This window comes from Delphinapterus leucas, chromosome 4 (genome assembly GCF_059928025.1).
Source record: "Delphinapterus leucas isolate spDelLeu-1000000601 "Yukka" chromosome 4, BTC_Dleu_Yukka2, whole genome shotgun sequence".
Taxonomy (NCBI): Eukaryota; Metazoa; Chordata; class Mammalia; order Artiodactyla; family Monodontidae; genus Delphinapterus; species Delphinapterus leucas.
Genome location: NC_143132.1, coordinates 126901492 through 126927041, shown reverse-complemented (window position 1 = coordinate 126927041; position 25550 = coordinate 126901492). Strand labels below are relative to the sequence as shown.

General features: G+C 36.4%; 1 protein-coding gene across 2 annotated transcripts in view; it reads left to right on the top strand.

Moving 5' to 3' along the window:
* Window positions 1-18477, top strand: part of TRPC1 (transient receptor potential cation channel subfamily C member 1) — a 64461-nt gene extending 45984 nt beyond the window's left edge. For both annotated transcript variants that reach the window (XM_022582677.3, XM_022582675.3), the window contains 4 exons: window positions 6165-6340; window positions 14809-15010; window positions 15310-15504; window positions 16542-18477. In XM_022582677.3, the coding sequence (XP_022438385.1) occupies window positions 6165-6340; window positions 14809-15010; window positions 15310-15504; window positions 16542-16769 (801 nt within the window). In that variant the 3' untranslated portion in view covers window positions 16770-18477. The remainder of the gene's footprint in view (window positions 1-6164; window positions 6341-14808; window positions 15011-15309; window positions 15505-16541) is intronic.
* Window positions 18478-25550: the final 7073 nt, after the last annotated feature.

The window sequence follows — 25550 nt, the reverse complement described above, 5'->3', positions numbered from 1 at the left end:
CTGATTCAGCAGTGATTGAATCCTTTATTCTATTACTTGAAATTTGTATGATTGTATTTGTTAAATTTCTGACATGTTGTAGGTAGACTTTGGAAGATGGCCTTCTACAATCGGCCTTACTTTCTAGCCATTGCTCACTATACTCATCTCCTTATCTCTTCATGAAGTACTTCTCCATCTGGGCCAAGACCAGTCACTAATCTCACACAGGTCCTGTGCTTTCCCACTTCCTTGTCATTTTTTATGTTATTACCCTGTTTAGAATGTCCCAGACCCAGGGTCCCCAACCCCCAGGCCACGGACCGGTATCAGTCCAAGGCCTGTTATGAACCAGACTGCCCAGCAGGAGGTGAGCGGCAGGCAAGCAAGTGAAGCTTCATCTGCTGCTCCCCATTGCTCCCCATCACTCGCATTACCACCTGCACCATCCCCCACCCCGCCCGCCCCGTATGTGGAAAAATTATCTTCCACGAAAACAGGCCCTGGTGCCAAAAAGGTTGGGGACCGCTGTCCCAGACTATCCTCTGCTTGTTGAAACTTTACTTATTCATTCAATAAACATTTATTGAGTGCCTGATAGGTACTGGACACTGGGAATATACTAAAGTGAGTATACTGCAGTCTCCTTTTAAAGAATGCATAGTTCACCGAGGATGACAAGCCAATGACAACATTTGGAATGGTAGATGCTGTAATAGAGAGCCCAGAGGAAGGGTACTCACTTCAGTTGAAGGCATCAGAGGAGACTTCCCAGAAGAGATGACACTGAAATTAAGCCTTAAAAGATGAGTTGAAAGGAGGTTGGCTGTAGGGCATTCCAGGGAGAGGGGACATGCACCAGCTTTAGTGTCCCCACCACTAGAAAATCTATTTCTACACTCGTACTCCCATGAGAATGAATTTCTCCATATGATGGAGTTAATGTCTGTTTGTTGAATTGAGTTGAAAAACTTGTTAGACGGGGTTGAGTAAATACAAGCACTGATTGGTCTGAGAAAACAAAAAAATCTGATGGAGAAATAGGGCTACATCCTAGCTGTTGCTGTACCTGCTTGTTCCCAATAATAACAGCAACTAACATTTATTGAACATTTCATGTGGGCCAGGCACTCTGTTATATGTTTTCCATTTATTTAGCCCTCATCACAACCCTTGTTATTTTTCATTTTCATTTTACAAATGGAGGGTTTAAGGCTTAGGGAGAGAAATAGTTCACAGAACTATTACGTGGCAGAGTCAAGAGCTGAACCTGCCTCGGTCTGACTCCAGAGACCAGCCTGCTCTTTGAAGTTAGCTCTCCCGCTTTTTTGAATTCAGGATGCCAGCTAATCTACCTCAGCAGATGTAAGAGACATGATTGGGTATAAATCAGTAATGTTACATACTTCAACAACCAAAAAAAAAAAAAAGGCACAATCTATAAATAATCGTGAATAATGGTAATATTAACAGTGAACATTTGAGTCCTTAACTGTGTGTCAGTTACTATTCTAAGTTCTTTATTTACATTTATGACCTCATTCAATCCTCACAACCATTCGAAGAGGCGGACTCTTTTATTTACATTTTACAGAGGAAGCAACTTAGGTGTAGAGACATTAAGTAACTTGTACAAGGTCACAGGGCTGATGAGCAGTAGAACTGGGATTCCAACCCAGTTTGGCTCAAGAGCTAATGGTCTTAACCACTGTGCTGAATTGCTTCTCAGAGTTTTCTTGAGTAATATGAGTCCCTCATTAACTTTTACTGTACAATACTTCTGTTGGCAGGCTTTCATAATTTATAGATTTTTAAAATTCTTCTTCATTTATCCATGTGTGTCAAATGACTTATGCAGCCTTTAATACTGGTAGTTGGGTGATTAGACAAGAAGGAAAAGACAGGATCACACAGCTTGGTTCAGAATCTTGCTCCATAACTTACTGTTACCTCTTCTCTTTGAGTCTCAGTTTCTGTATCTGTTGTGAGGATTGAATGGGTCAGTGTATATCACATGCATAGCAGAGTACCTGATGCATCATGGGCTTTACATAAACGTTTAGATCCATTCCTCCATTCCCTTAGAGTAGTGGAGGTAACTGTGACCGACCTGAAAAATAATACAAGAAAACTTGGAAAGTGAATGTAGTATGTGACACACGAGTGCATCCTTTATTCCTAGTGAATTGTTTGTTTTTATTGGATAATTATCAGACTTAGTTTAGTGGCCTGTATAACATAAATGGCATATTATTGTTGTTTGTAAAGTATTGTTCTTTGTGAGTAAAGAGTGATTTCAGGTGTTTTGCATTTTAGGGTATACCGGGGATGGATATTTTTTCTTGAAAGGAGTATGGAATGTCAGAGCTAGAGGGAAACTTAGAAATCGTATAGTCTAGGGGTTCAAAAACTGGAGAGGCTGCAAGGATGGTGTGGGGAACACATTTAACCTACATTCTCCAGTCCTGCCCTCAGAGATGCTGATTAAATAGTTTGGGGTGAAGTCTGACAAATTTTTAATAGCATGTAGATGAGCAAGTCTGATGCAGCATGTGGCCATTTCTTTTATAGGTCAGGAAAGTAAGGCCCAGCTCACATAGTGTTAGAAAAAAGACGGTGCAAAATGTTAATTAACAATTACATCTTTTAAAATACATTTATTCGTATATTAATTCAACAAGCCCTGCTGTGTACGCAAAATGCGTGAGAACTAAATATTTCTTAATTGTACCCAGCCCCAAATTTCTAATGGGAGAGCTAAGGTAAAAACCGCAAAGTGATGTTTTAGAAAAGCCCTTGCAGGGAGTCATAAGCAAGAATTCAATTCCACCTTTGCCATCTATTAGTTCTTTCACCCTGAGCAATTCACTAAATCTTTCTGAGTTTCAGTTTGTCACTTGGAGAAATGGAGATAATGCTAGCCTTCCCCACCTTGCAGGATAAGTAAAAATATGTGATACCTCTTGTTAAATGGTAAAGAGTTAGATAAAAGACATATAAAAAGTAGTTATGTATTCAGTATTTTATTTATTTATTTTTGGCTGTGTTGGGTCTTCGTTTCTGTGTGAGGGCTGTCTCTAGTTGCAGCAAGCGGGGGCCACTCTTCATCGCAGTGCGCGGGCCTCTCACTATCGCGGCCTCTCTTGTTGCGGAGCACAGGCTCCAGACGCGCAGGCTCAGTAGTTGTGGCTCACGGGCCTAGTTGCTCCACTACATGTGAGATCTTCCCAGACCAGGGCTCGAACCCGTGTCCCCTGCATTGGCAGGCAGATTCTCAACCACTGCGCCACCAGGGAAGCCCTTGTATTCAGTACTTTAATTAATATGCCAGGCTCTGGAGCTTGCTGACATTGTGCCTGCCCTTAAAGACTGCTAGAAGAGACAAACATAAAGTGAAGAATACTGTTTTAGAGATTACATACAAAGGACTTGGGAGCATGACTGAGGGGGTGCTTGGAGAGAGGAAGTTTGAGTTGTCTGAGTTCTTTGTACAATTTTGTGTATTTAACCCCTTATCAGACACATCATTTACAAATATCTTCTCCAATTTGGTAGGCTGCCTTCTCATTTGTTGATGGTTTCCTTTGCTGTGCAAGAGCTTTTAAGTTTGAGTAGGTCTCATTTGTTTATTTTTGCTTTTGCTTCCCTTGCCTGAGGAGACATATCAAAAAATGTATTGCTAAGACCAATATCAAAGAGGCATACTGGCTTAGATTTTCTTCTAGGAGTTTTACGGTTTCAGGTTTTTGTACATGGTGTGAGAAGTAGTCCAGTTTGATTCTTTTGACACATATAAAAATAAGTAAACATGTAAGAAAGCGTGATTGTTATTTTTACAAATAAATGAACCTTATAATCTTTCTCAGACTAAAATTAATTTACTGCTTTTAATGTTTGCATTTCACATGAATGTTTCATTAGTGTGCTCTTCAAGCTAATGTTCACCTCAGCGATATCCACTGTAGCTAATTTTGGTTCTTCCATGTTATACAAGAACTAATATCATGTTTTTAAAAAACAAGTCATGAAGTTTGTAGTGTTTTCATTAAATATTGCTCATCTTGATATTGAAATTAAATTACTCTTATCTTTAAAACAGTAATATTAAGGGCTTCCCTGGTGGCGCAGTGATTGAGAGTCCGCCTGCCGATGCAGGGTTCACGGGTTCGTGCCCCGGTTCCGGAAGATCCCACATGCCGCAGAGCGGCTGGGCCCGTGAGCCATGGCCGCTGAGCCTGCGCATCCGGAGCCTGTGCTCCACAATGGGAGAGGCCACAACAGTGAGAGGCCCGCGTACCGCAAAAAAAAACAAAAACAAAAACAAAAAAAACCCCAGTAATATTAAATTAAGGCTTTCACTTTTGGACTAAATTTTTGAAATTAAAATTATAACAGCATACATGGTCACTCTTGGAAAACTTTATTTACCTTTAAGCTCACAGTGTCTAAATTTTCTTCAAATCCAATCTTTTCTGTACTTATCTAAAGCAGTTATTGTACTCTCACTGTCATACATTATTAGGTTCTCTACTAACACGATATGGCTTTATTCTAAGCAGTCACAATCTGAATAAGTGATTTCTTTCCAAAGTGACCTAATAAAACTATCATTGATTAAGAGAGAAATGTATTTCTTCTCTTTCTCACACATTTTGAGCTTTCTGATTCTAAAAGTTTTCTGTTGCTTCCATCAGAATTTGGCAAGGGGGCTAAGTGAGGGAAGCATAAGATTTTGAAAAGAGTCACATGCTAGTCAAGTGCATAAAAGTCAGGCATAGTGGACCTCCCCACTCCATGTTGCCTGGAATACTAGCTTGTGCTGTGCCTAAAAATTTTACCACACCTCTTCGACTTAATTAGCTGTCTCACTATAGTGGGCTGGAGGGGCTTGGCCACTTGCCTGCTGCTACTATTTTGTGTCGTCGGTGATTGGTATGCATTATTTTGGCAGGCTCGAGGGAGTTCGGAATTTTATTTGAAGTTGGATTTCACTAATTATATAAATTTGGCCTGGTTACATTTGAGGAGAGATTATTTCTAAACACTTAATTTTTGTATCTTAAAAGTAATAAATACATATAGCAAAGAAGATTCAAACCACACCCCTAGTCCTACCTCCCATAGACAAGCACTGTTAATGGTTTCTTGTGTAAACTTCCAGAAATTTCCTGTGCATATCAAACCTTATCTATATGAAAATATATATCTAACCTATCCTTTAAAAAAATAGCTGTTTAATACTGTTGTGTACCCTGCTTTTTTGACTTAATGTTTTGTAGGCATCTTTCTATGCCAGCACATAGCACTTCATTCTTTTTAACAACAACATTTAGGATGTTCTAATTTCTTTTTCTACAGCGCTACAATGAAAATCCTTGTATGTAATGCATCTTTGTGTACTTCCTGTTGGCTAAATTCCTAGGGATAGAATTTTGGGATCAAAGCGTAATGTTAAATTATTCTCCAAATTTGTATGCCAATTTAAATAACAAGAATTTATGAAAAGTACCTATTCCCCAGAATTTGAAAGAGTATTAAAGGAGAATGAAATTAGGCTTGAATAAAGCTCCCAGATGCATTACATATGTCTAAATTATGGTAGATACTCACATAAGTATTAGACCCTCTCATTTGACTTAACACGTATAATTTTTTCTTATAATAGACCCCAAATGAAAGAGAATTGATCACCTTGGCAAAAGAGATTAGGACAGTCCTAGAGGGGGAAATGCTGTTCTTCAGAAAGTGGTTTAAATTGGTTGCAAAAATCAAATGAAATACTTTATGTCCTAATCGTTTTATATTTGTAAACTTTGAGAAACTATAAATATAAGCATTTACTTCCCTTTAGGTTTTAGCAAAGAATTTTCCTTTCATCCCTTGCAAATTAGGCCTTTTCTTAAATCTCTATGTCTCTTCCTCTACCTTCATAGCAAAATTATCCTCTGCAGACTTGGTCCAGATTCAAGGAATGTACCATCCAACACTCACAGTGCTGGCATGATCAGAATGGCTTTTTGTTTGACAACTGGATTTTTGGTGTTTTAAAAGTGATGAAATATCTCAAACAGGTGGAAAAAAAGGAGTAGCCTTGTGGATCATATGTTTTCTTGCCTGGTCATTTAGTTTTTCGTATTTTGTTTTCCTGATGATTTTAATGAATGCCTATGTAATATATTCCACAGATTTCAATGGGACAGATGTTACAAGATTTTGGAAAATTTCTTGGAATGTTTCTTCTTGTTTTGTTTTCTTTCACAATTGGACTGACACAACTGTATGATAAAGACTATACTCCAAAAGAACAGAAGGACTGTGTAGGCATCTTCTGTGAACAGCAAAGCAATGATACCTTCCATTCGTGAGTGTCTTTTAAATTTTTAGTAAATGTATGTCTGTCTTTCTGTTGTGTTATGTGTGAATTCATACCTACAGAACTAGGACTTCAAATTTTCTTTAAGAAATGCATTTTGAATAAGAAATACTTATTTTTCATGAATCATTTATAGTCACCTTTACACATAGAATCTTAAATAATTAGTGGCCTGAGTTATTACATTGTGTCCTCAACTACAGTCTATCTTAACAGAGGAACTCTTGCATTTTGTGCACTCTTTGTATTTTGGGCAGGACAGTTCTTTGTGAGTCCTATATATGTATTGTGAGATGTTCCACGTCTCTGCCCTTCAAGTATTAATTGTCAGTGGCAATTCTCAGTCATTGTTACAACCAAAGCACTCTCAGATTTCAACACTTCTTAGGAGGTCATTAGGGTTGAGATTGTTAAAGCTTCAAGAACATTTTTTTCCTCTAATTTATTGTATCAGAAGGAATTGAACAACCAGTCGTGAGGCAGACAAAATACCTCCCCACATTCTTAGATAAAATAATGGAGAAGAGGTGTAGAATTACACGTTTGTTGTATCCCTATTATGTACCAACTATTCTTTAGTTTATTTAAGGAATAAGATTAAATGAGTAATAAATATTCATCTAACACCTTCAGTATGCCAGACCCTGTTCTAAGTGCTAAGTAAATGAAGTATCAGTGAACAAAACTACCCTCATGGAGTTTATTATTCTGTTGAGGTGATACAGGCAATAAAAATAAAATATATAGTATATTGCACAGTATTGATATAGTATATATCAGTATTACACAGGCCCTTGCCTGTAGCCCAAATAAAGCTTGGGCCAGGGAGGATTTTTGTGTGAGAGGGTGTAGCTTTAGTTAGGTAGGAGGTTAAGGAAGGCCTCACAAAAGATGACATCCAAGTAAAGATATAAAGCTGGTGAAGGATCAAGCCATGAAAAGGTATCTGGAGGAGGAGCGTTGGCAGATAGGGGAATGGCAAATGCAAATGCCTTGAGATGGGAGTGTGGTTGGTATGTTCAAGAAAAAGCCAGGAGGTCAGCGTGGATTGTATGTAGTGAATCAGAGCGAGAGCTGTAGTAGATTAGGTCAGGAGGGTAATGGGGAATAAAGCAGATCAAGATGGTGGAGTAAGAGGACTTGGAGCTCACCTCCCCCCACAAACACATCAAAAATACATCTACATGTGGAATAATTCTCACTGAAAGCTAGCTGGAAAGAGGCAGAAGGACTCCTGTACAGCAAAGGCTTTAAGAAAGGTATACATGTAATCGGGTAGGATGAGAAGAAAGTGATTGGTCAGGACCTGTGCCCTGGGAAGGGATTCAAAGGAAAAGGGAGATTACACAGGTGGATACTCGCCCTGGGGAGTTAGTGGGTCAAGCCACAGACTGGGTGTTCCAGTCTGGTTTCTACGCATAGGAGACAAGCCCCCTTAACTGGCTGGAGAAACCCTGGGAGAGATAGAAAGGCTGGAACAGCCTGGATGCCACTAATGAGGGGTGCAGGTGCTGACTTGCCCCCTGCTAGGGCAGACAGAGGTCTGCCCTAGTGGCTGTCAGGTTTCCTGTGACCACCTTGCTGCTCTCCCCAGCCCAAACTGAGAGAATACCCCAGCTCCACTCATTCCACATCACAGGATGGCACTGGATCTAGGGCATCCAGGACTTGGGAGAAGACTCGTCCTTGTGACATAGAGGCAACCAGTCCTGGAGCGTAGCCCAGGTGGTGTGGCAGCTGCCATTGTTGGAGCTTACTCCAGTGGCACCCCAGAAGCAGCCCAGAGTTTTGACAGCACAGCTGCTGGGTTTCCTGTGGCCACCTTGCTATGTGCCCAAGCCCAGACTGAGTGGATGCTCTGGCCCCACTCACTTCACACCGTAGCGCAGCGCTAGATCTGGGGTGGCCAATACCAGGGAAAAGACATGACCATGGGCTGCATCTGAGTGGAGCCACGGACACGTACACAGGTAGTGCATTAGACCTCTATAAGTGCATGAACCCCACTTGCTTCAGCAGCCCCCTCCTTTGGGGCAAAGATCCTGGTGTGGGGAGAAGGAAAAACACACTTGAAAAGGAACAGAGCCAGCTCTAGCCTGACCCTCAGGGCTTTTACTCCAGCAGCTTGGGAGCAGATCCCACAGGGCAGTGATGGCCAGTGAGCAAAGAGAACATCGCACCTCACACCCTGCGTGGGCTCTAGCTCTTCCATCTCTAGCCACACCTCCTACCAAGGTCATAGCTGCCAGCATACCCTGAGGAAACACTGGTGTCCACATCAAATCCAGCCATCCCACCAAAGGCATTGGGTACACACATAACACCCCTTCAAGACCACAATAGGTAACTGTTTCACCTAAATTCATAGAGGCAAAGAAAGTTAAGTAAAATGAAAAGGCAGAGGAACTACTCTCAATTGAAAAAGTAAGAGAAAAACCTTGAAAAAATAAATAATGAAACAGAAATAAACAATTTACCAGATAAAGAATTCACGTCATTGGTAATAAAAATGCTAACTAAATTAGTTTAGATCAAGAGAATTGATCTAAACAAAGATCATTTTAACAAGGAACTAGAAAATATAAAAAAGACCCAAACAAAAATAGGCAATTCAATATCTGAAATAAAAAACACTCTGAATAACAGCCTAAGTGACACAGAAGAACACATAAGTGATCTGGAAGATAGAATAATGGAAATCACCCAATCAGAACAGCAGAAAGAAAGACAAATGAAAATAAACAAAAAAACAAAAGGAGTCCACTAGATCTCTAGGATAACATTAAACATACCAACATTCACATAATAGGGGTTCCAGAAGGATAAGAGAGAGAGGGAAGGGGATCAAAAATGTATTTGAAGAAATTATGGCTGAAACTTTCCCAAATCTGAAGAAGGAAACAGATATCCAGGTACAGGAAGCACAGAGGGTCCAAAACAAGATGAAACCAAACAGACCCACATCAAGACATATCATAAACAACATGGCAAAAGATAAAGAGAGAATTCTAAAGGCATGAAGAGAAAATCAGTCATATACAAGGGAATCCCCATAAGACTATCAGCTGATTTTCTCTGCAGAAACTTTGTGGGCCAAAAGGGAGAGGCTTGATATATTCAAAGTGCTGAGAGGAAAAAACCTACAACCAAGGATACTCTACCCAGCAAGATTATCGTTTAGAATAGAAGGAGAAATAAAGAACTTATCAGACAGTCAAAAACTAAAAGAATTCATCAATAGTAAACCTAAAAAATGTTGAAGGGTCTTATCTAAATGGAAAAGAAGCAAGAATCTATAGGAAAGGGAAAATCCCACTAGGAAAGGCAGTTACATAGTAAGGATTGAAGATTACTTTAAAAAGCCAGTACATAGATGAAAAGAAAAAAACATACACACAAAAGCAACTATAAATGCAGTAAACAGTTGAGAGATAAGCATGAAGATGTAAAATATGACATTAGAAACACGATGTGGGTGAGGGGTGTAAAAATGTAGATCTTTTAAAATGTGTTTGAACTTAAATGACTATCAGTTTAAAACAAGTAGATATAATTATGGGACAGCATATATGAGCCCTATGGTAAACACAAATCAAAAACCTATGATAGGGCTTCCCTGGTGGCGCAGTGGTTGAGAGTCTGCCTGCCGATGCAGGGGACACGGGTTCGTGCCCTGGTCTGGGAAGATCCCACGTGCCACGGAGCGGCTAGGCCTCTGAGCCATGGCCACTGAGCCTGTGCGTCCGGAGCCTGTGCTCCACAACGGGAGAGGCCACAACAGTGAGAGGCCTGTGTACTGAAAAAAAAAACAAAAACCTATGATAGATATGCAAAAACCAAAAAGAAAGGAACTCAAGCATACTACTAAAGGAAATCATCAAACCACAACAAGAGAAACAAAAAGAAGGAATGAACAGAAGAGAACTACAAAAACAACTGGAAAACAAGGAATAAAATGGTAGTAACTGCATACCTATCAATAACTATGTTAAATGTCAATGGACTAAATGCTCCAATCAAAAGACATAGGGTGGCTGATTCCATGAAAACACAAGACCCTTCAACATGCTGCCTGCAAGAGACTCACTTCAGGGCTAAAGAAACAAAGAAAAAGTGAGGGATAGAAAAAGATACTTCATGCAGATGAAAATGACAAAGAAGCAGGGATAGCAATACTCATATCAGTCAAAATAGACTTTAAAACAAAGTCTGTAACAAAAGACAAAGATGAGCACTGTATAATGATAAAGGGATACACAAAAGAGGATGTTACACTCATTAACATATATGCACCCAATACTGGAGCACCTAAATATATAAAGCAAATACTAACAGACATAAAGGGAGAAATTGATAGTAATACAATAATAGTAGGGGACTTTAACCTCTCAGTGACATCAATGGATAGATCATCCAAACAAAATCAGTAAGAAAACAGTGTTCCTAAATGACACCCTAGACCAGTTGAACTTAATTGGTATTTACAGGACATTCCATCCCAGAACAGCAGAATACACATTCTTTTCACGTGTATATGGAATGTTCTCCAGGATGGATCATGTACTAGGCCACAAAACAAGCCTTAATAAATTTAAGAGAATAGAAATTATATGAAGCATTTTTTTCTGACTGCAGTGATATGAAACTAGAAATCAACTATAGAAAGGAAAATGGGAAAAGAACAAACACGTGGAGACTAAATAACATGCTACTAAAAAACCAATGGGTCAATGATAAAATCAAAGAGGAAATCAGAAAATAGCTCGAGACAAATGAAAATGGAAACACAACTTTCCAAAATTTGAGGGATGCAGCAGAAGCAGTTCTAAGAGGGAAGTTTATAGCAATACTGGCCTTCCTCAAGAAATAAGAAAAATTTCAAACAAATATCTTAACCTACCACCTAAAAGAATTAGAAAAAGAGCAAACAAAGCCCCAAGTCAGCAGAAGGAAGGAAGGAAGGAAATAATAAAGATCAGAGTGGAAATAAATAAAATAGAGATAAAAAACAGAAAAGATCAATGAAACCAAGAACTGTTTTTTTGAAAAGATTAACAAAATTGATAAACCTTTAGCCAGGCTTACCAAGAAGAAAAAGCCAGCCTTTACCCAAATAAACAAAATAAATGAAAGTGGAGAAATAACAAACCAATACCACAGCGATACAAAAAAATCATAAGAGAATACTATGAACAGTTATATGCCAACAAATTGGACAACCAAAAAGAAATGAACAAATTTCTAGAAACATACAGCCTGCCAAGACTGAATCAAGAAGAAACAGTCAATTTGAACATACTGATCACTAGAAGTGAAATTGGATTTGTAAAAAAAAAAAAACCCAGCAAACAAAAGTCCAAAATGGGATGGCTTCACAGGGGAATTCTACCAAACATATAAAGAATTAATACCTATCCTTCTCAAAGTATTCCAAAGAATTAAAGAGGATGGAACACTCCCAAATTCATTCTATGAGGCCACCATTACCCTGATACCAAAATCAGACAAAGACAGTACAAAGCAAATTACAGGCTAATATTTTTGGTAAATATAGATGCAAAAATCCTCAATAAAATATTTGCAAATTGAATCTAAAAATGTGTAAAAAGGATCATACACTATGATAGAGTCGGATTTACTCCAGGGTCACAAGGATGGTTCAATATATGCAAATCAATCAATGTGATACACAACATTAACAAAAGGTAGGATAAAAATCACATGGTCATCTCAATAGTTGCAGAAAAAGTGTTTGACAAAATTCAGCATCCATTCATGATAAAAATTCATCAAAGCGGGAATAGAGGGAACATATCTCAATGTGACAAAGGCCATTTGACAAACCCATAGTCAACATCACACTCGATGAAAAGCTGAAAGCTTTCCCATTAAATTCAGGAACAAGACAAGGATGGCCACTCTCACCACTTCTATTTAACAAAGTATTGGAAGTCCTAGCCACAGTGATCAAATAAGACATATCCAAATTGGAAGGGAAGGTGTAAAACTCACTATTTGCAGATGACATATTTTATATAGAAAATCCTAACGTCTCCACCCAAAGAACTATTAGAACTAATAAGGGAATTCAACAAGGTTGCAGGATACAAGGTTAACATACAGAAATCTGTGCGTGTTAATTAGTTTCTATACACTAATAATGAAATATCAGAAAGAGAAAGTAAAAAACCAAAATCAATCCCATTTAAAATCACACCTAGCCATAAACTTAACCAAGGAGGTGAAAGACAGTACTCTGAAAATTATGAAACATTGATGTAGGAAATTGAAGATGATACAAATGGAAAGTTACCCCGTGTTCTTGGATTGGAAGAATTAACATTGTTAAAATGGCCAAACTACCCAAAGCAATCTACAGATTTAATGCAGTCCCTATCAAAATACCCATAACATCTTTCACAGAGCTAGAACAAATAATCCTAATATTCATATGGAGCCAGAAAAGACCCTGAATTGCCAAAGCAATCTTGAGAAAAAGGAACAAAGCTGGAGGCGTAAGCCTCCCAGACTTCAGACTATACTACAAAGCTACAGAAATCAAAACAGCATGATACTGGCACAAAAACAGATCAGTGGGACAGAATAGAGAGCCCAGAAATAAACCCATGCACCTTTGGTCAATTAATCAATGACAAACAAGGCAAGAATATACAGTGGATAAAAGACACTCTCTTCAACAAGTGGTGCTAGAAACACTGGACAGCTACACATAAAACAATGAGATTAGAATATTCCCTCAGACCATATACACAAATAAACTCAAAGTGGTTAAAAGACCTAAATGTAAGACACGACACAGTAAAACTCCTAGAAGAGAACATAGAACACTCTTTGACATACATCATAACAATATTTTTTTGTATCAGCCTCCTAAGGCAAAAGAAATAAAAGCAAAAATAAGCAAATGGACCTAACTAAAGTTAAATGCTTTTGCACAACAAAGGAAACCATTGACAAAACGAAAAGACAACCTACAAAATGGGAGAAAATATTTACAAGTCATGTGACTGATGGAGGGTTAATATCCAAAATATGTAAACAGCTGATACAACTCGATATTGAAAAACAAACAACACAATCAGAAAATAGGCAGAAGACCTGAATAGACATATTTCCAAAGAAGACATACAGATGACTAACCGGCACATGAAAAGGTGCCTAACATCACTAATTATTAGAGAAATGCAAATCAAAGCAAAAATGAGATATCGTCTCACACCAGTCAGAATGGCCATCATCAAAAACTCTACAAATTACAAATGTCGGAGAAGATGTGGAGAAAAGAGAAACCTCATACACTGTTGGTGGGAATGTAAATTGGTGCAGCCACTGTGGAAAACAGTATGGAGGTTCCTTAAAAAACTAAAAATAGAACTACTGTATGATCCAGCAATTCCACTCCTTGTTATATAGCCAGAAAAAAATGAAAGCACTAATTTGAAAAGATACGTGCACCCCAATGTTCATAGCAGGACTATTTACAGTAGCCAAGATATGGAAGCAACCCAAGGGCCCGTCGACAGATGAATGAATTAAGAAGGTGGGATATATATATCCCACCTTCTTAATCCATATAAATACACAATTTAATATTCAACCATAAAAAAGAATGAAATTTTGCCATTTGCAACAATGTGCATGGATCTAGATAATATTATACTTAGTGAAATAAGTCAGACAGAGAAAGACAAATACTGTATAATGTTACTTCTATGTGGAATCTAAACAATAATACAAATGAATGTATATGCAGAAGAGAAACAGACTCACAGATATAGAAAAACAAACTTGTGGTTACCAAAGGGGAGAGGGAAGCAGGGATGGACAAATTATGGGTATGAGATTAACAGATACAAACCACTATGTATAAAATAGATAAGCAACAAGGATATATTGTATAGCACAGGGAATTATAGCCATTATCCTGTAATAATTTATAATGAAGTATGATCTGCAAAAATACTGAATCACTATGCTGTACACCTAAAACTAACATAATATTGTAAATCAACTATACTTCAATTGAAAGAAAGAAATAAAGGAAGGGAAAAAAAGAAAGAAAGGTAATGGGATCATGTAGGACCTTGTTGACCCTTGTATGCACTTTGGGCTGTTGAGCTTGAGAGCCATTTGAAGTTTTTGAGCGAAGAAGTGGCAAAATCTAACTAAGTATTACAGGAGCGTAGGCTGCTCTGTTGAGAAAAGACAGAGAAGTAGTAAGAGATTAAACAGGAATAATTTATCTTCCTTTTGAGTTTGTTTCTTTGTTTAAAGTAAGGCATATCTGTGATGTTGGGTCCAACCTCAGTTATTATATAAAATATTACTCCTGGGCTATCTATGTATTCTTTAGGTAATGTTGATATAAATGAATTCTTTATTTTCGCTAATTAACTTAAAATTCCTTTTAAACAGAAATGTAATCGTCTTTACAGGTTCATCGGCACTTGCTTTGCTTTGTTCTGGTATATTTTCTCCTTAGCACATGTGGCAATCTTTGTCACAAGATTTAGCTACGGAGAAGAATTACAGTCCTTCGTCGGAGCTGTTATTGTTGGGACATACAATGTTGTGGTTGTGATTGTGCTTACTAAGCTGCTGGTGGCAATGCTTCATAAAAGTTTTCAGTTGATAGCAGTAAGTGTTCATTCTTTTAAAAATTTTATATTCTCTTCAGACCATACCAAATGTATGTAGTAGATAAGGCAAAGATTTAAAAGAATTAAGAATGTGTCATTTAAAAATTAAATATAGATTTTTTTTTAAAATGTAAGTAATGTATATTAACTGCAAGTCTTGAACCAAATTTTTACCTACAAGGTGTGGAAACATTTGAACAATCTTAAACAATCTCTTCATACCAGCCCTACTGTGTGTGTGTGCGTGTGTGCATGCCTATTCATATCCTGTGTTGGTTTTTCACTTGCCTCTTATAGAATCATGAAGACAAAGAATGGAAGTTTGCTCGAGCAAAGTTGTGGCTTAGCTACTTTGATGACAAATGTACATTACCCCCACCTTTCAACATCATTCCTTCGCCAAAGACTATCTGCTATATGATTAGTAGCCTCAGTAAATGGATTTGCTCTCACACATCAAAAGGCAAGGTTAAACGGCAGAACAGCTTAAAGGTAAGAAGTTAGATGGTTGAACTGCAACATGATAATTTTAATAATTACTAATCTCAGATGTTCCTAAAGCATAAATATGCTGTGTTTTTTGTACAGGGCATTCTCTGTACTAATTTGTTGTGGTTATAAAGCAATTAGCAAAACAGCTTAAAAAAAACAAGGGCTAAGACTTCTTTTTTTCACTCCTGTATCCCTAATGCATAGCATAGTATCTAACATAAAGTAAGGATCCAATAAATATTTATTGAAAATGAGAGAGAGAGCTGTGATTTTTTTCATGAATTCTCATCTCACAGTTTTAAAACAAGGAAAATATTCAGAATACCTAGGCTGTCAGCATAAGAGTGACTCTTAGAGTCAATGCATATTTTTCTGGTTCTTCTTGAAAGTTGTTCAATACATTAATAATTCAATACATGTTGCTATAAGCCAGGAATTGGCAAACTTTTTCTGTAAATGACCGGATAATAAATATTTTAGACTTTGTGGGCTGTGAAAAAATTGTAGGTTTTATGTGGGTAGTAATATAACAAGAGAGAAAACAAATTTCCACAAAATTTTTATTGATGAAATTAAACATATAAGAATAATTGAGTAACACTTTTTTTTATAATACAGCTCTATTAATGAATAGAATTCCATTTTGGGGGGAAATAACATTTTGTTTATTTGGAGTTCAAAATTAGTAGTCCCCATCATCAAATTGATTACAAAATGTTCATCTGTAAAAGCCATTCTTAGATCATAGGCCATCAGAAACAGGAAGTGGGTCATATTTGGCCTGTGGGTCATAGTTTGCTAATCCCTACTATAAACTAAAGATCTTAAATCAAGGTAAGTGTACAGGTAAATGAATAAAACAAATATGCATGGCATGTTTCAAATGTGTTGAACATTATTTTGTAACATGTAGTGGCAAAAATACAGTCTCATAAAGCATTACAAGATATGTGTTTGTATCTGTAAATTTTTTTTAAAATCCACCTCATTTAAATATTTTTATGCACATTGTTAGTATCATAGTTTTTGTTTTGAAGGAATGGAGAAATTTGAAGCAAAAGAGAGATGAAAACTACCAAAAAGTGATGTGCTGTTTAGTGCATCGTTACTTGACTTCCATGAGACAAAAGATGCAAAGTACAGATCAGGCAACTGTGGAAAATCTAAATGAACTGCGCCAAGACCTGTCAAAATTCCGAAATGAAATAAGGGATTTACTTGGCTTTCGGACTTCTAAATATGCTATGTTTTATCCAAGAAATTAGCGATTTTCTAAATCACGTAGAGAATAATTTTCAATAATAAATCTGAAAGACTGCATTTGTATAACTTGCAATTAAATTAGTAAGATATATATTGAAATAAAGAATTATGTAAAAGCCATTCTTTAAAATATTTATAGAATAAATATATGTTATGTAAAATATGTATATACGATTAGTTTTTTTAAAACCCTCTGTTCGTGGCTTCTTGCAGTAATGAAACAGATTAAGTAGGTAGATTTTATTAGCATGCTGCTTAGTTTTCTTATTTAAACGGTGCTTAAATTTTTTTTCCCTTTCTGCTTAAGAAGGACAGCATTAGAATTGTAGTGACTATTGCCAGAAGGTTTTGTAAAAATGAAGATCAGCAAATGTGGACTGATCTCCTTCCATAGGGTACACTTGAGATATAGAAGTCTTGTTTTTTAAAATCTTTGTTTTAGGAGTTTACATATATAGTTCAGTATTTATTGTTTAGGAGTATAGGTTTACCTAAAACAGTAGTCTATTTTTTCTTTTTTCTTTTGTTATAATCTTAAGCAACAAAGATAAAGCCCTAATGAATGTTTGAATCTATTTGTGTCTATAAATTTAAATTCACCTCAGTTTGTTACTGTAATATATTTACTTTTACATGGTTGTAATCACTTTATATTTTTCATTTTGCTTTTTTCACTTAATAGTATTTTATATATACATTTCCATGTATTGATAGAGTCCACGTATTTAAATTTTTATAGAATTATATAGTTTTTGAAAAATATAGTTAGTAGACTTTTCATTTTGTAGCTATAGAGTATTTGATTATGTTTATAAGTTTGCACAGCTACTTCTCTAAGGTTAGGTATTTATTGGCTTTTAATTTTTTATTATCATAAAAGTGATATAATTTTTTTTCAAGCTGGAGTGAATGTTCCTAGTTATAAAGCTAACCCAAAATAAGGATTTAGAAGGTATTTCTTTGTTATGTATGGTCACAGCCTGTTTTGTTTGTGTAAACATTGGAAGACCCTTTAATGCAAGGATTTGTTTTACTTTTGGACTAAGGTTCTTGATCTTATATCCAAAAGTATTTTCCACAGGATTTAACGTAGTTCTAGAAACGGGACTTCATGCTTATTTGTGGCTCATTCTTGATGCTTAGGGTGAAAAGCATTGACTTTTTAAATTGGAGAATAAAGTATATATTTAAATTTTTTTCCTGTGCTCATGTAAGGGATATAGTTAACATTTTTTTCATAGGCTATTCCTTATTTATTCATGCAGCATTTCCAGTTAAGAGGTTATTATGTATATAATTATCTTCTTAACTGAATGTCAGATGGTCTTAAGGCCACAGGGTGCAGGTAGCCCTTGGTCTATAAGTACCACCGATCCAGGGATCAATGTTGAAATATGTTAGTGTTGTGTTTCATCTTGCTTTTTACTTTTTATTTTTTAATTTCCAAATTGTAAGTGTTCCCTTTTTTGGGCAAATTCTTATAAAAATGTTTATTGTAAAGTTATATATTTTGTCTATGATGGGATTAAGCACTTCCCAATTGGGATTTTACATCAGGGTTTTTAGTCATTCTAAAAAATATCTAATTATTAAATCAAAATATTTATAGAGTGCCTACTGTATGCATGAGTTACTTACGAGGTATATTTTGAATGACAGCATATTGTAAGAAAAAAGGTAAATAAAACTTGACATTGGATTATAAATTGACACAGTTTGTTCATTGTTTTATTGTATACTTTTATACTTTTAATTGAGATATAATTCACATATCATAAAATTTACTTTTAAAGTATACAGTTCACTGTTGTTGTTTTTTTAAATTATGGCAACAAAGGTCTAAAATGCAAAACATCAACATGAGACCCCTTTGTACCTCTTCCTGCCTCTGGTGGCAATGATAGTTGACTCTTTTAGCTATTTCTTTTTATATTTGTAAATACCATATTTTGAAATAATATGACTATACAAAGACCTGTATGTGAGTGTTTATAGCAGCTTTATTCATGATCCAAAATTGAAAACAACCAAATGCCCGTGAACTGGTGAATGGGTAAGTAAATCCTACATCCATACAATGGAAATCTACTCAGTGATAAAAAGGAATCGTATCAGTCAGAGAAGCAGAACTACTAGGATATTGGCAGGCACATATGTTTGTGTGTACAGTGATTTGTTTACAGGGATTTGACATTACACAGTTGTTGGAGTTGGTTAAGCAGTCTCTGAGGCTGTTGTTTTTGCATCTAATACTGGAGCTTGAAGTTCACCAGGTTGGCTGTTGGAAGAGGAAAATAGGTGTCAGGGGGAAGAAATGCGGATAAGCTGGAACCCATGAGGACGGTCTGAGACCCTTGTTACTTGTCACTGTCTCCAACCTTGATGGTGTGGGAATCCTGTGGGAGAAGTTACCCTTTGCCACGTTGCTAAACACACGTGGTCCAGAATTAGAGAAACTGAAGGACAAGCCAAGGAAAGGTGGAATGATTAGAGTCCTGGCTGCTGACCTTCACCAGCAGGTTGAGCCAGCAGATAAGTTTCAACATGTGTAAACTATGAAAGTGCCTGCAAAAAAACGCCAAATGGCTGCTGCTCCATTTCTCCCCACCAAATTTCACACTGAAATGTGTCTTGTGCCCACCCTACCTAGAAGCATACATGGGAGAGAATTCTGGGAAACATAATTCAGCCTATCCAAATTGACACAGGAACAAACTAGTGAATATATGCAGTAACACAGATGAATCTTAAAAGTACTATGCCAAGTTAGGACACTCATCACAAAAGGCTACACACTGTGTGATTCCATTAATATGACATCCTAGAAAAGACAAAACTATAGAAACCAAAATCAGATCATTGGTTACCAGGATCTGGTGGGAAGAGAAGATTGATTGCACAACTCATCAAACTATACATTTAAAAGGGTGAATTTTAATGTATGGAAATTATGCTTCAGTAAACCTGACAAAACTACATAATGGTACAACATACTAAAATAAAGAACTAAGAAGAAGGCTAGAGTAGCAATTCTCATATCAGACAAAATAGACCTTAAAATAAAGACTATTAAAAGAGACAAAGAAGGACACTTCATAATGATCAAGGGATCGATCCAAGAAGAAGATATAACAATTGTAAACATTTATGCACCCCACATAGGAGAACCTCAATACTTAAGGCAAATGCTAACAGCCATAAAGGGAAATCGACAGTAATGCAATCATAGTAGGGGACTTTAACACCCCACTTTCACCAATGGACAGATCATCCAAAATGAAAATGAATAAGGAAACAGACACTTTAAATCACACATTAAACAAGATGGCCTTAATTGATATTTATAGGACATTCCATCCAAAAGCAACAGAATACACTTTCTTCTCCAGTGCTCATGGAACATTCTGCAGGATGGACCATATCCTGGGTCACAAATCAAGCCTTGGTAAATTTAAGAAAATTGAAGTTGTATCAAGTATCTTTTCTGACCACAATGCTATGAGACTAGATATCAATTACAGGAGAAAATCTGTAAAAATTACAAACACATGGAGGCTAAACAATACCCTACTAAATAACCAAGAGATCACTGAAGAAATCAAAGAGGAAATCAAAAAATACCTAGAAACAAATGACAATGAAAACAGGATGACCCAAACCCTATGGGATGCAGCAAAAGCAGTTCTAAAAGGGAAGTTTATAGTAATACAATCCTACCTCAAGAAACATCTCAAATAAACAACCTAATCTTACACGTAAAGCAATTAGAAGAACAAAAAAACCCCAAAGTTAGCAGAAGGAAAGAAATCATAAAGATCAGATCAGAAATAAATGAAAAAGAAATGAAGGAAACGATAGCTAAGATCAATAAAACTAAAAGCTGGTTCTTTGAGAAGATAAACAAAACTGATAAACCACTAGCCAGACTCATCAAGAAAAGAAGGGAGAAGACCCAAATCAACAGAATTAGAAATGAAAAAGAAGTAACAACTGACACTGCAGAAATGCAAAGGATCATGAGAGATTACTACAAGCAACTCTATGCCAATAAAACAGACAACCTGGAAGAAATGGACAAATTCTTGGAAAAGCACAACCTTCCGAGACTGAACCAGGAACAAACAGAAAATATAAACAGACAAATCACAAGCACTAAAATTGAAACTGTGATAAAAAGCTTCCAACAAACAAAAGCCCAGGACCAGATGGCTTCACAGGCGAATTCTGTCCAACATTTAGAGAAGAGCTAACATCTATCCTTCTCAAACTCTTCCAAAATATAGCAGAGGGAGGAACACTCCCAAACTCATTCTACGAGGCCACCATCACCTGATACCAAAACCAGACAAAGATGTCACACAAAAAGAAAACTACAGGCCAATATCACTGATGAACATAGATGCAAAAATCCTCAACAAAATACTAGCAAACAGAATCCAACAGCACATTAAAAGGATCGTACACCATGATCAAGTGGGATTTATTCCAGGAATGCAAGGATTCTTTAATATATGCAAATCAATCAATGTGATACACCATATTAACCAACTGAAGGATAAAAACCATATGGTCGTCTCAATAGATGCAGAGAAAGCTTTCGTCAAAATTCAACACCCATTTATGATAAAACCCCTCCAGAAAGCAGGCATAGAGGGAACTCACCTCAACATAATAAAGACCATAGCTGACAAACCCACAGCCAACATCATTCTCAATGGTGAAAAACCGAAACCATTTCCTCTAAAATCAAGAACAAGACAAGGTTGCCCACTCTCACCACTATTATTTGACATAGTTTTGGAAGTTTTAGCCACAGCAATCAGAGAGGAAAAAGAAATAAAAGGAATCCAAATCAAAGAAGAAGAAGTAAAACTGTCACTGTTTGCAGGAGACATGATACTATACATAGAGACTCCTAAAGATGCTACCAGAAAACTACTAGAGCTAATCAATGAATTAGGTAAAGTAGCAGGATACAAAATTAATACACAGAAATCTCTTGCATTCCTATACACTAATGATGAAAAATCTGAAAGAGAAATTAAGGAAGCACTCCCATTTACCATTGCAACAAAAAGAATAAAATACCTAGGAATAAACTTACCTTAGCAGACAAAAGACCTGTATGCAGAAAACTATAAGACACTGATGAAAGAAATCAATGATGATACAAACAGATGGGAAGATAATACCATGTTCTTGGATTGGAAGAATCAACATTGTGAAAATGACCATACTACCCAAAGCAATCTACAGATTCAATGCAATCCCTATCAAACTACCAATGGCATTTTTCACAGAACTAGGACAAAAAATTTCACAATTTGTATAGAAACACAAAAGACACAGCCAAAGCAATCTACAGATTCAATGCAATCCCTATCAAACTACCAATGGCATTTTTCACAGAACTAGAACAAAAAATTTCACAATTTGTATGGAAACACAAAAGACCCCGAATAGCCAAAGCAATCTTGAGAATGAAAAACGGAGCTGGAGGAATCAGGCTCTGTGACTTCAGACTATACTACAAAGCTACAGTAATCAAGACAGTATGGTACTGGCACAAAAACAGAAATATAGATCAATGGAACAGGATAGAAAGCCCAGAGATAAACCCACACACATGTGGTCACCTTATCTTTGATAAAGGAGGCAAGAATATACAATGAAGAAAAGACAGCCTCTTCAATAAGTGGTGCTGGGAAAACTGGACTGCTATATGTAAAAGAATGAAATTAGAACACTTCCTGACACCAGACACAAAAGTAAACTCAAAATGGATTAAAGACCTAAATGTAAGGCCAGACACTCTGAAACTCTTAGAGTTTGACATAAATCACAGCAAGATCTGTTTTGATCCACCTCCTAGAGTAATGGAACTAAAAACAAAAATAAACAAATGGGACCTAATGAAACTTAAAAGCTTTTGCACAGCAAAGGAAACCATAAATAAGATGAAAAGACAACCCACAGAATGGGAGAAAATATTTGCAAATGAATCAACGGACAATGGATTAATCTCCATAATTTACAAGCAGCTCATGAAGCTCAATATCAGAAAAAAACAACCCAATCTAAAAATCGGCAGAAGACCTAAATAGACATTTCTCCAAAGAAGATATACAGATTGCCAACAAACACATGAAAGAATGCTCAACATCACTAATCATTAGAGAAATGCAAAGCAAAACTACAATGAGCTATCACCTCACACCAGTCAGAATGGCCATCATCAAAAAATCTAGAAACGATAAATGCTGGAGAGGGTGTGGAGAAAAGGGAACCCTCTTGCATTATTGGTGGGAATGTAAACTGATACAGCCACTATGGAGAACAGTATGGAGCTTCCTTTAAAAACTAAAAATAGAACTACCATATGACCCAGCAATCCCACAATGTTCATTGCAGCTCTATTTACAAAAGCCAGGACATGGAAGCAACCTAAGTGTCCATCGACAGATGAATGGGTAAAGAAGATGTGGCATATATATACAATGGAATATTACTCAGCCATAAAAAGAAATGAAATTGAGTTATTTGTAGTGGATGGACCTAGAGTCGGTCATACAGAGTGAAGTAAGTCAGAAAGAGAAAAACAAATGCCATATGCCAACATATATATATATATATGATTGAAAGAAAAAACAAGGTTCTGATGAGCCTAGGGGCAGGACAGGAATAAAGATGGAGACATAGAGAATGGACTTGAGGACACGGGGAGGGGGAAGGGTAAGCTGGGGGAAGTGAGAGAGTAGCATTGACATATACACACTACCAAATGTAAAATAGATAGCTACTGAGAAGCAGCTTCATCACATGGGGAGATCAGCTCTGTGCTTTGTGACCACCTAGAGGGGTGGGATAGGGAGGGTGGGAGGGAGACACAAGAGGGAGGGGATATAGGGTTATATGTATATGTATAGCTTATTCACTTTGTTATACAGTAGAAAGTAACACACCAATGTAAAGCAATTATACTGCAATAAAGAAGTTTAAAAAAAAGATGTGGTATATATATACCATGTGTGTGTATATATACATATATCTGTATATATATCTGTATATATACACATATATACAAATATATTGGAATATTACTCAGCCATAAAAAAGAATGAAATACCACCATTTGCAGCATCATGGATGGACCTAGAGAATGTTATTCTTAATGAAATAAGTCAGAGAAAGACAAACACTATATGATATCACTTATATGTGGAATCTAGAAAAAAATATCTATATACAAAACTCGTAGACATAGAAAACAAACTTATGGTTGCCAAAGGGGAGATGGATGAGGGAGGGACAAATTAGGAATATGGGATTAACAGATAAAGACTACTATGCATAAAATAAGCAACAAGGATTTACTGTATAACACAGGGAATTATATTCAATATCTCTTAATCTGTAATGGAATATAATAAAAAAATACTGAATCACTATGTTGTACATCTGAGGCTAACACAATATTGTAAATCAACGATACCTCAATGAAAAGAAGGAGAGAAAGAAAGAAAGAAAGAAAGAAAGAAAGAAGGAAAGAAGGAAAGAACGAAGAAAATAACAGTTGAATTTTATGATTTATTACCACTCCAGAAGAAAACAGTGCTTGAATATGCAAGTCAGTAGCCCATTAGTAACATAACACAGTCACGTGAAATATGATAGTAAATGCCAGGGTGAAGAATTTTGTATTTTTCAAAATTTATGTTAGCAATTCTAGATTCTTTGCTATTTCATATAAATTTTGGAATCTGCCCGTCAATTTCTACCAAAAAAACCTTGTGGTGATTTTGATTGGAATTGCATTGATATTGAAATTTTTCTTTTCCTAGGAAAATACATTTATAAAATAACAAATAGGCCGAGGTTATAGACTGTAGGGAATCTAATTATTCAAAATTACACTAAGAAAATATTAATAGTACAAAGGGCAATGGCTGCTGTGGATTTCACATTTGTAAGTAAATTTGTTAGCTTTCTGGCTTCACTGCCCTGTGGGTAAATATGTTGTGTTTCTTGAAGAGATATTTAGAAGAATTGCCAGTGACAGTGTTTCTCTTCATTTGGTCATTTCACACTACTTTTTTCTTTTTCTACTCCCCCTGCCTCCAGTTTGAAATACGTGCTTCAAATATAGAACTCAAAAGTAGGAAAAATTTTATGTGTTAGTTACATGGTTTAAAATAACCATCTTTAAGAAACATGGCTTCTGATGTAAATTAAATTACAGTAGTACAAGAGGCAAAGCAGCATGGTTGGGTAGGAGGTAAATGTATGTTTCAAAAAAGAACTGTTTCAGCCAGAAAATGACAGGTTTCTTCATTCTGCTACCAGCAATCTAGACGTTTCTCTCTGTCTGTCTCCATTAGTAAGACTATTTGATCAATCCCTTCAGTTTTAGATAAAATTATTCTAAGATAGTAAAACTATCAGGTGCCATTTGAAAAGGGTTTTGAGGAAGAAAATGTACTAGCCACCTCATTAACTCATTCAGAAATTAAATTAATTTGGGAGATGATTCAACTCCATATTTTAAAACTCATTTCCCCCATTTTATATTTCAGTAGAAATAGCAAGGACATTGCTTATTTTAACACAGAGGGTTTTTTCTTTTTTTTTAAGGTACAAAACTAAACAAAGCATAGGAAGGGGCAGTTCTATTATTCTCTGTATCCTCAGCTTAAGTATGTTGTTGATATTAAATGACACAAATTTGTTAAATGAAAATTTAGCCATTATCTATTTGTGTAAATATCCTGGAAATGATATCCAGT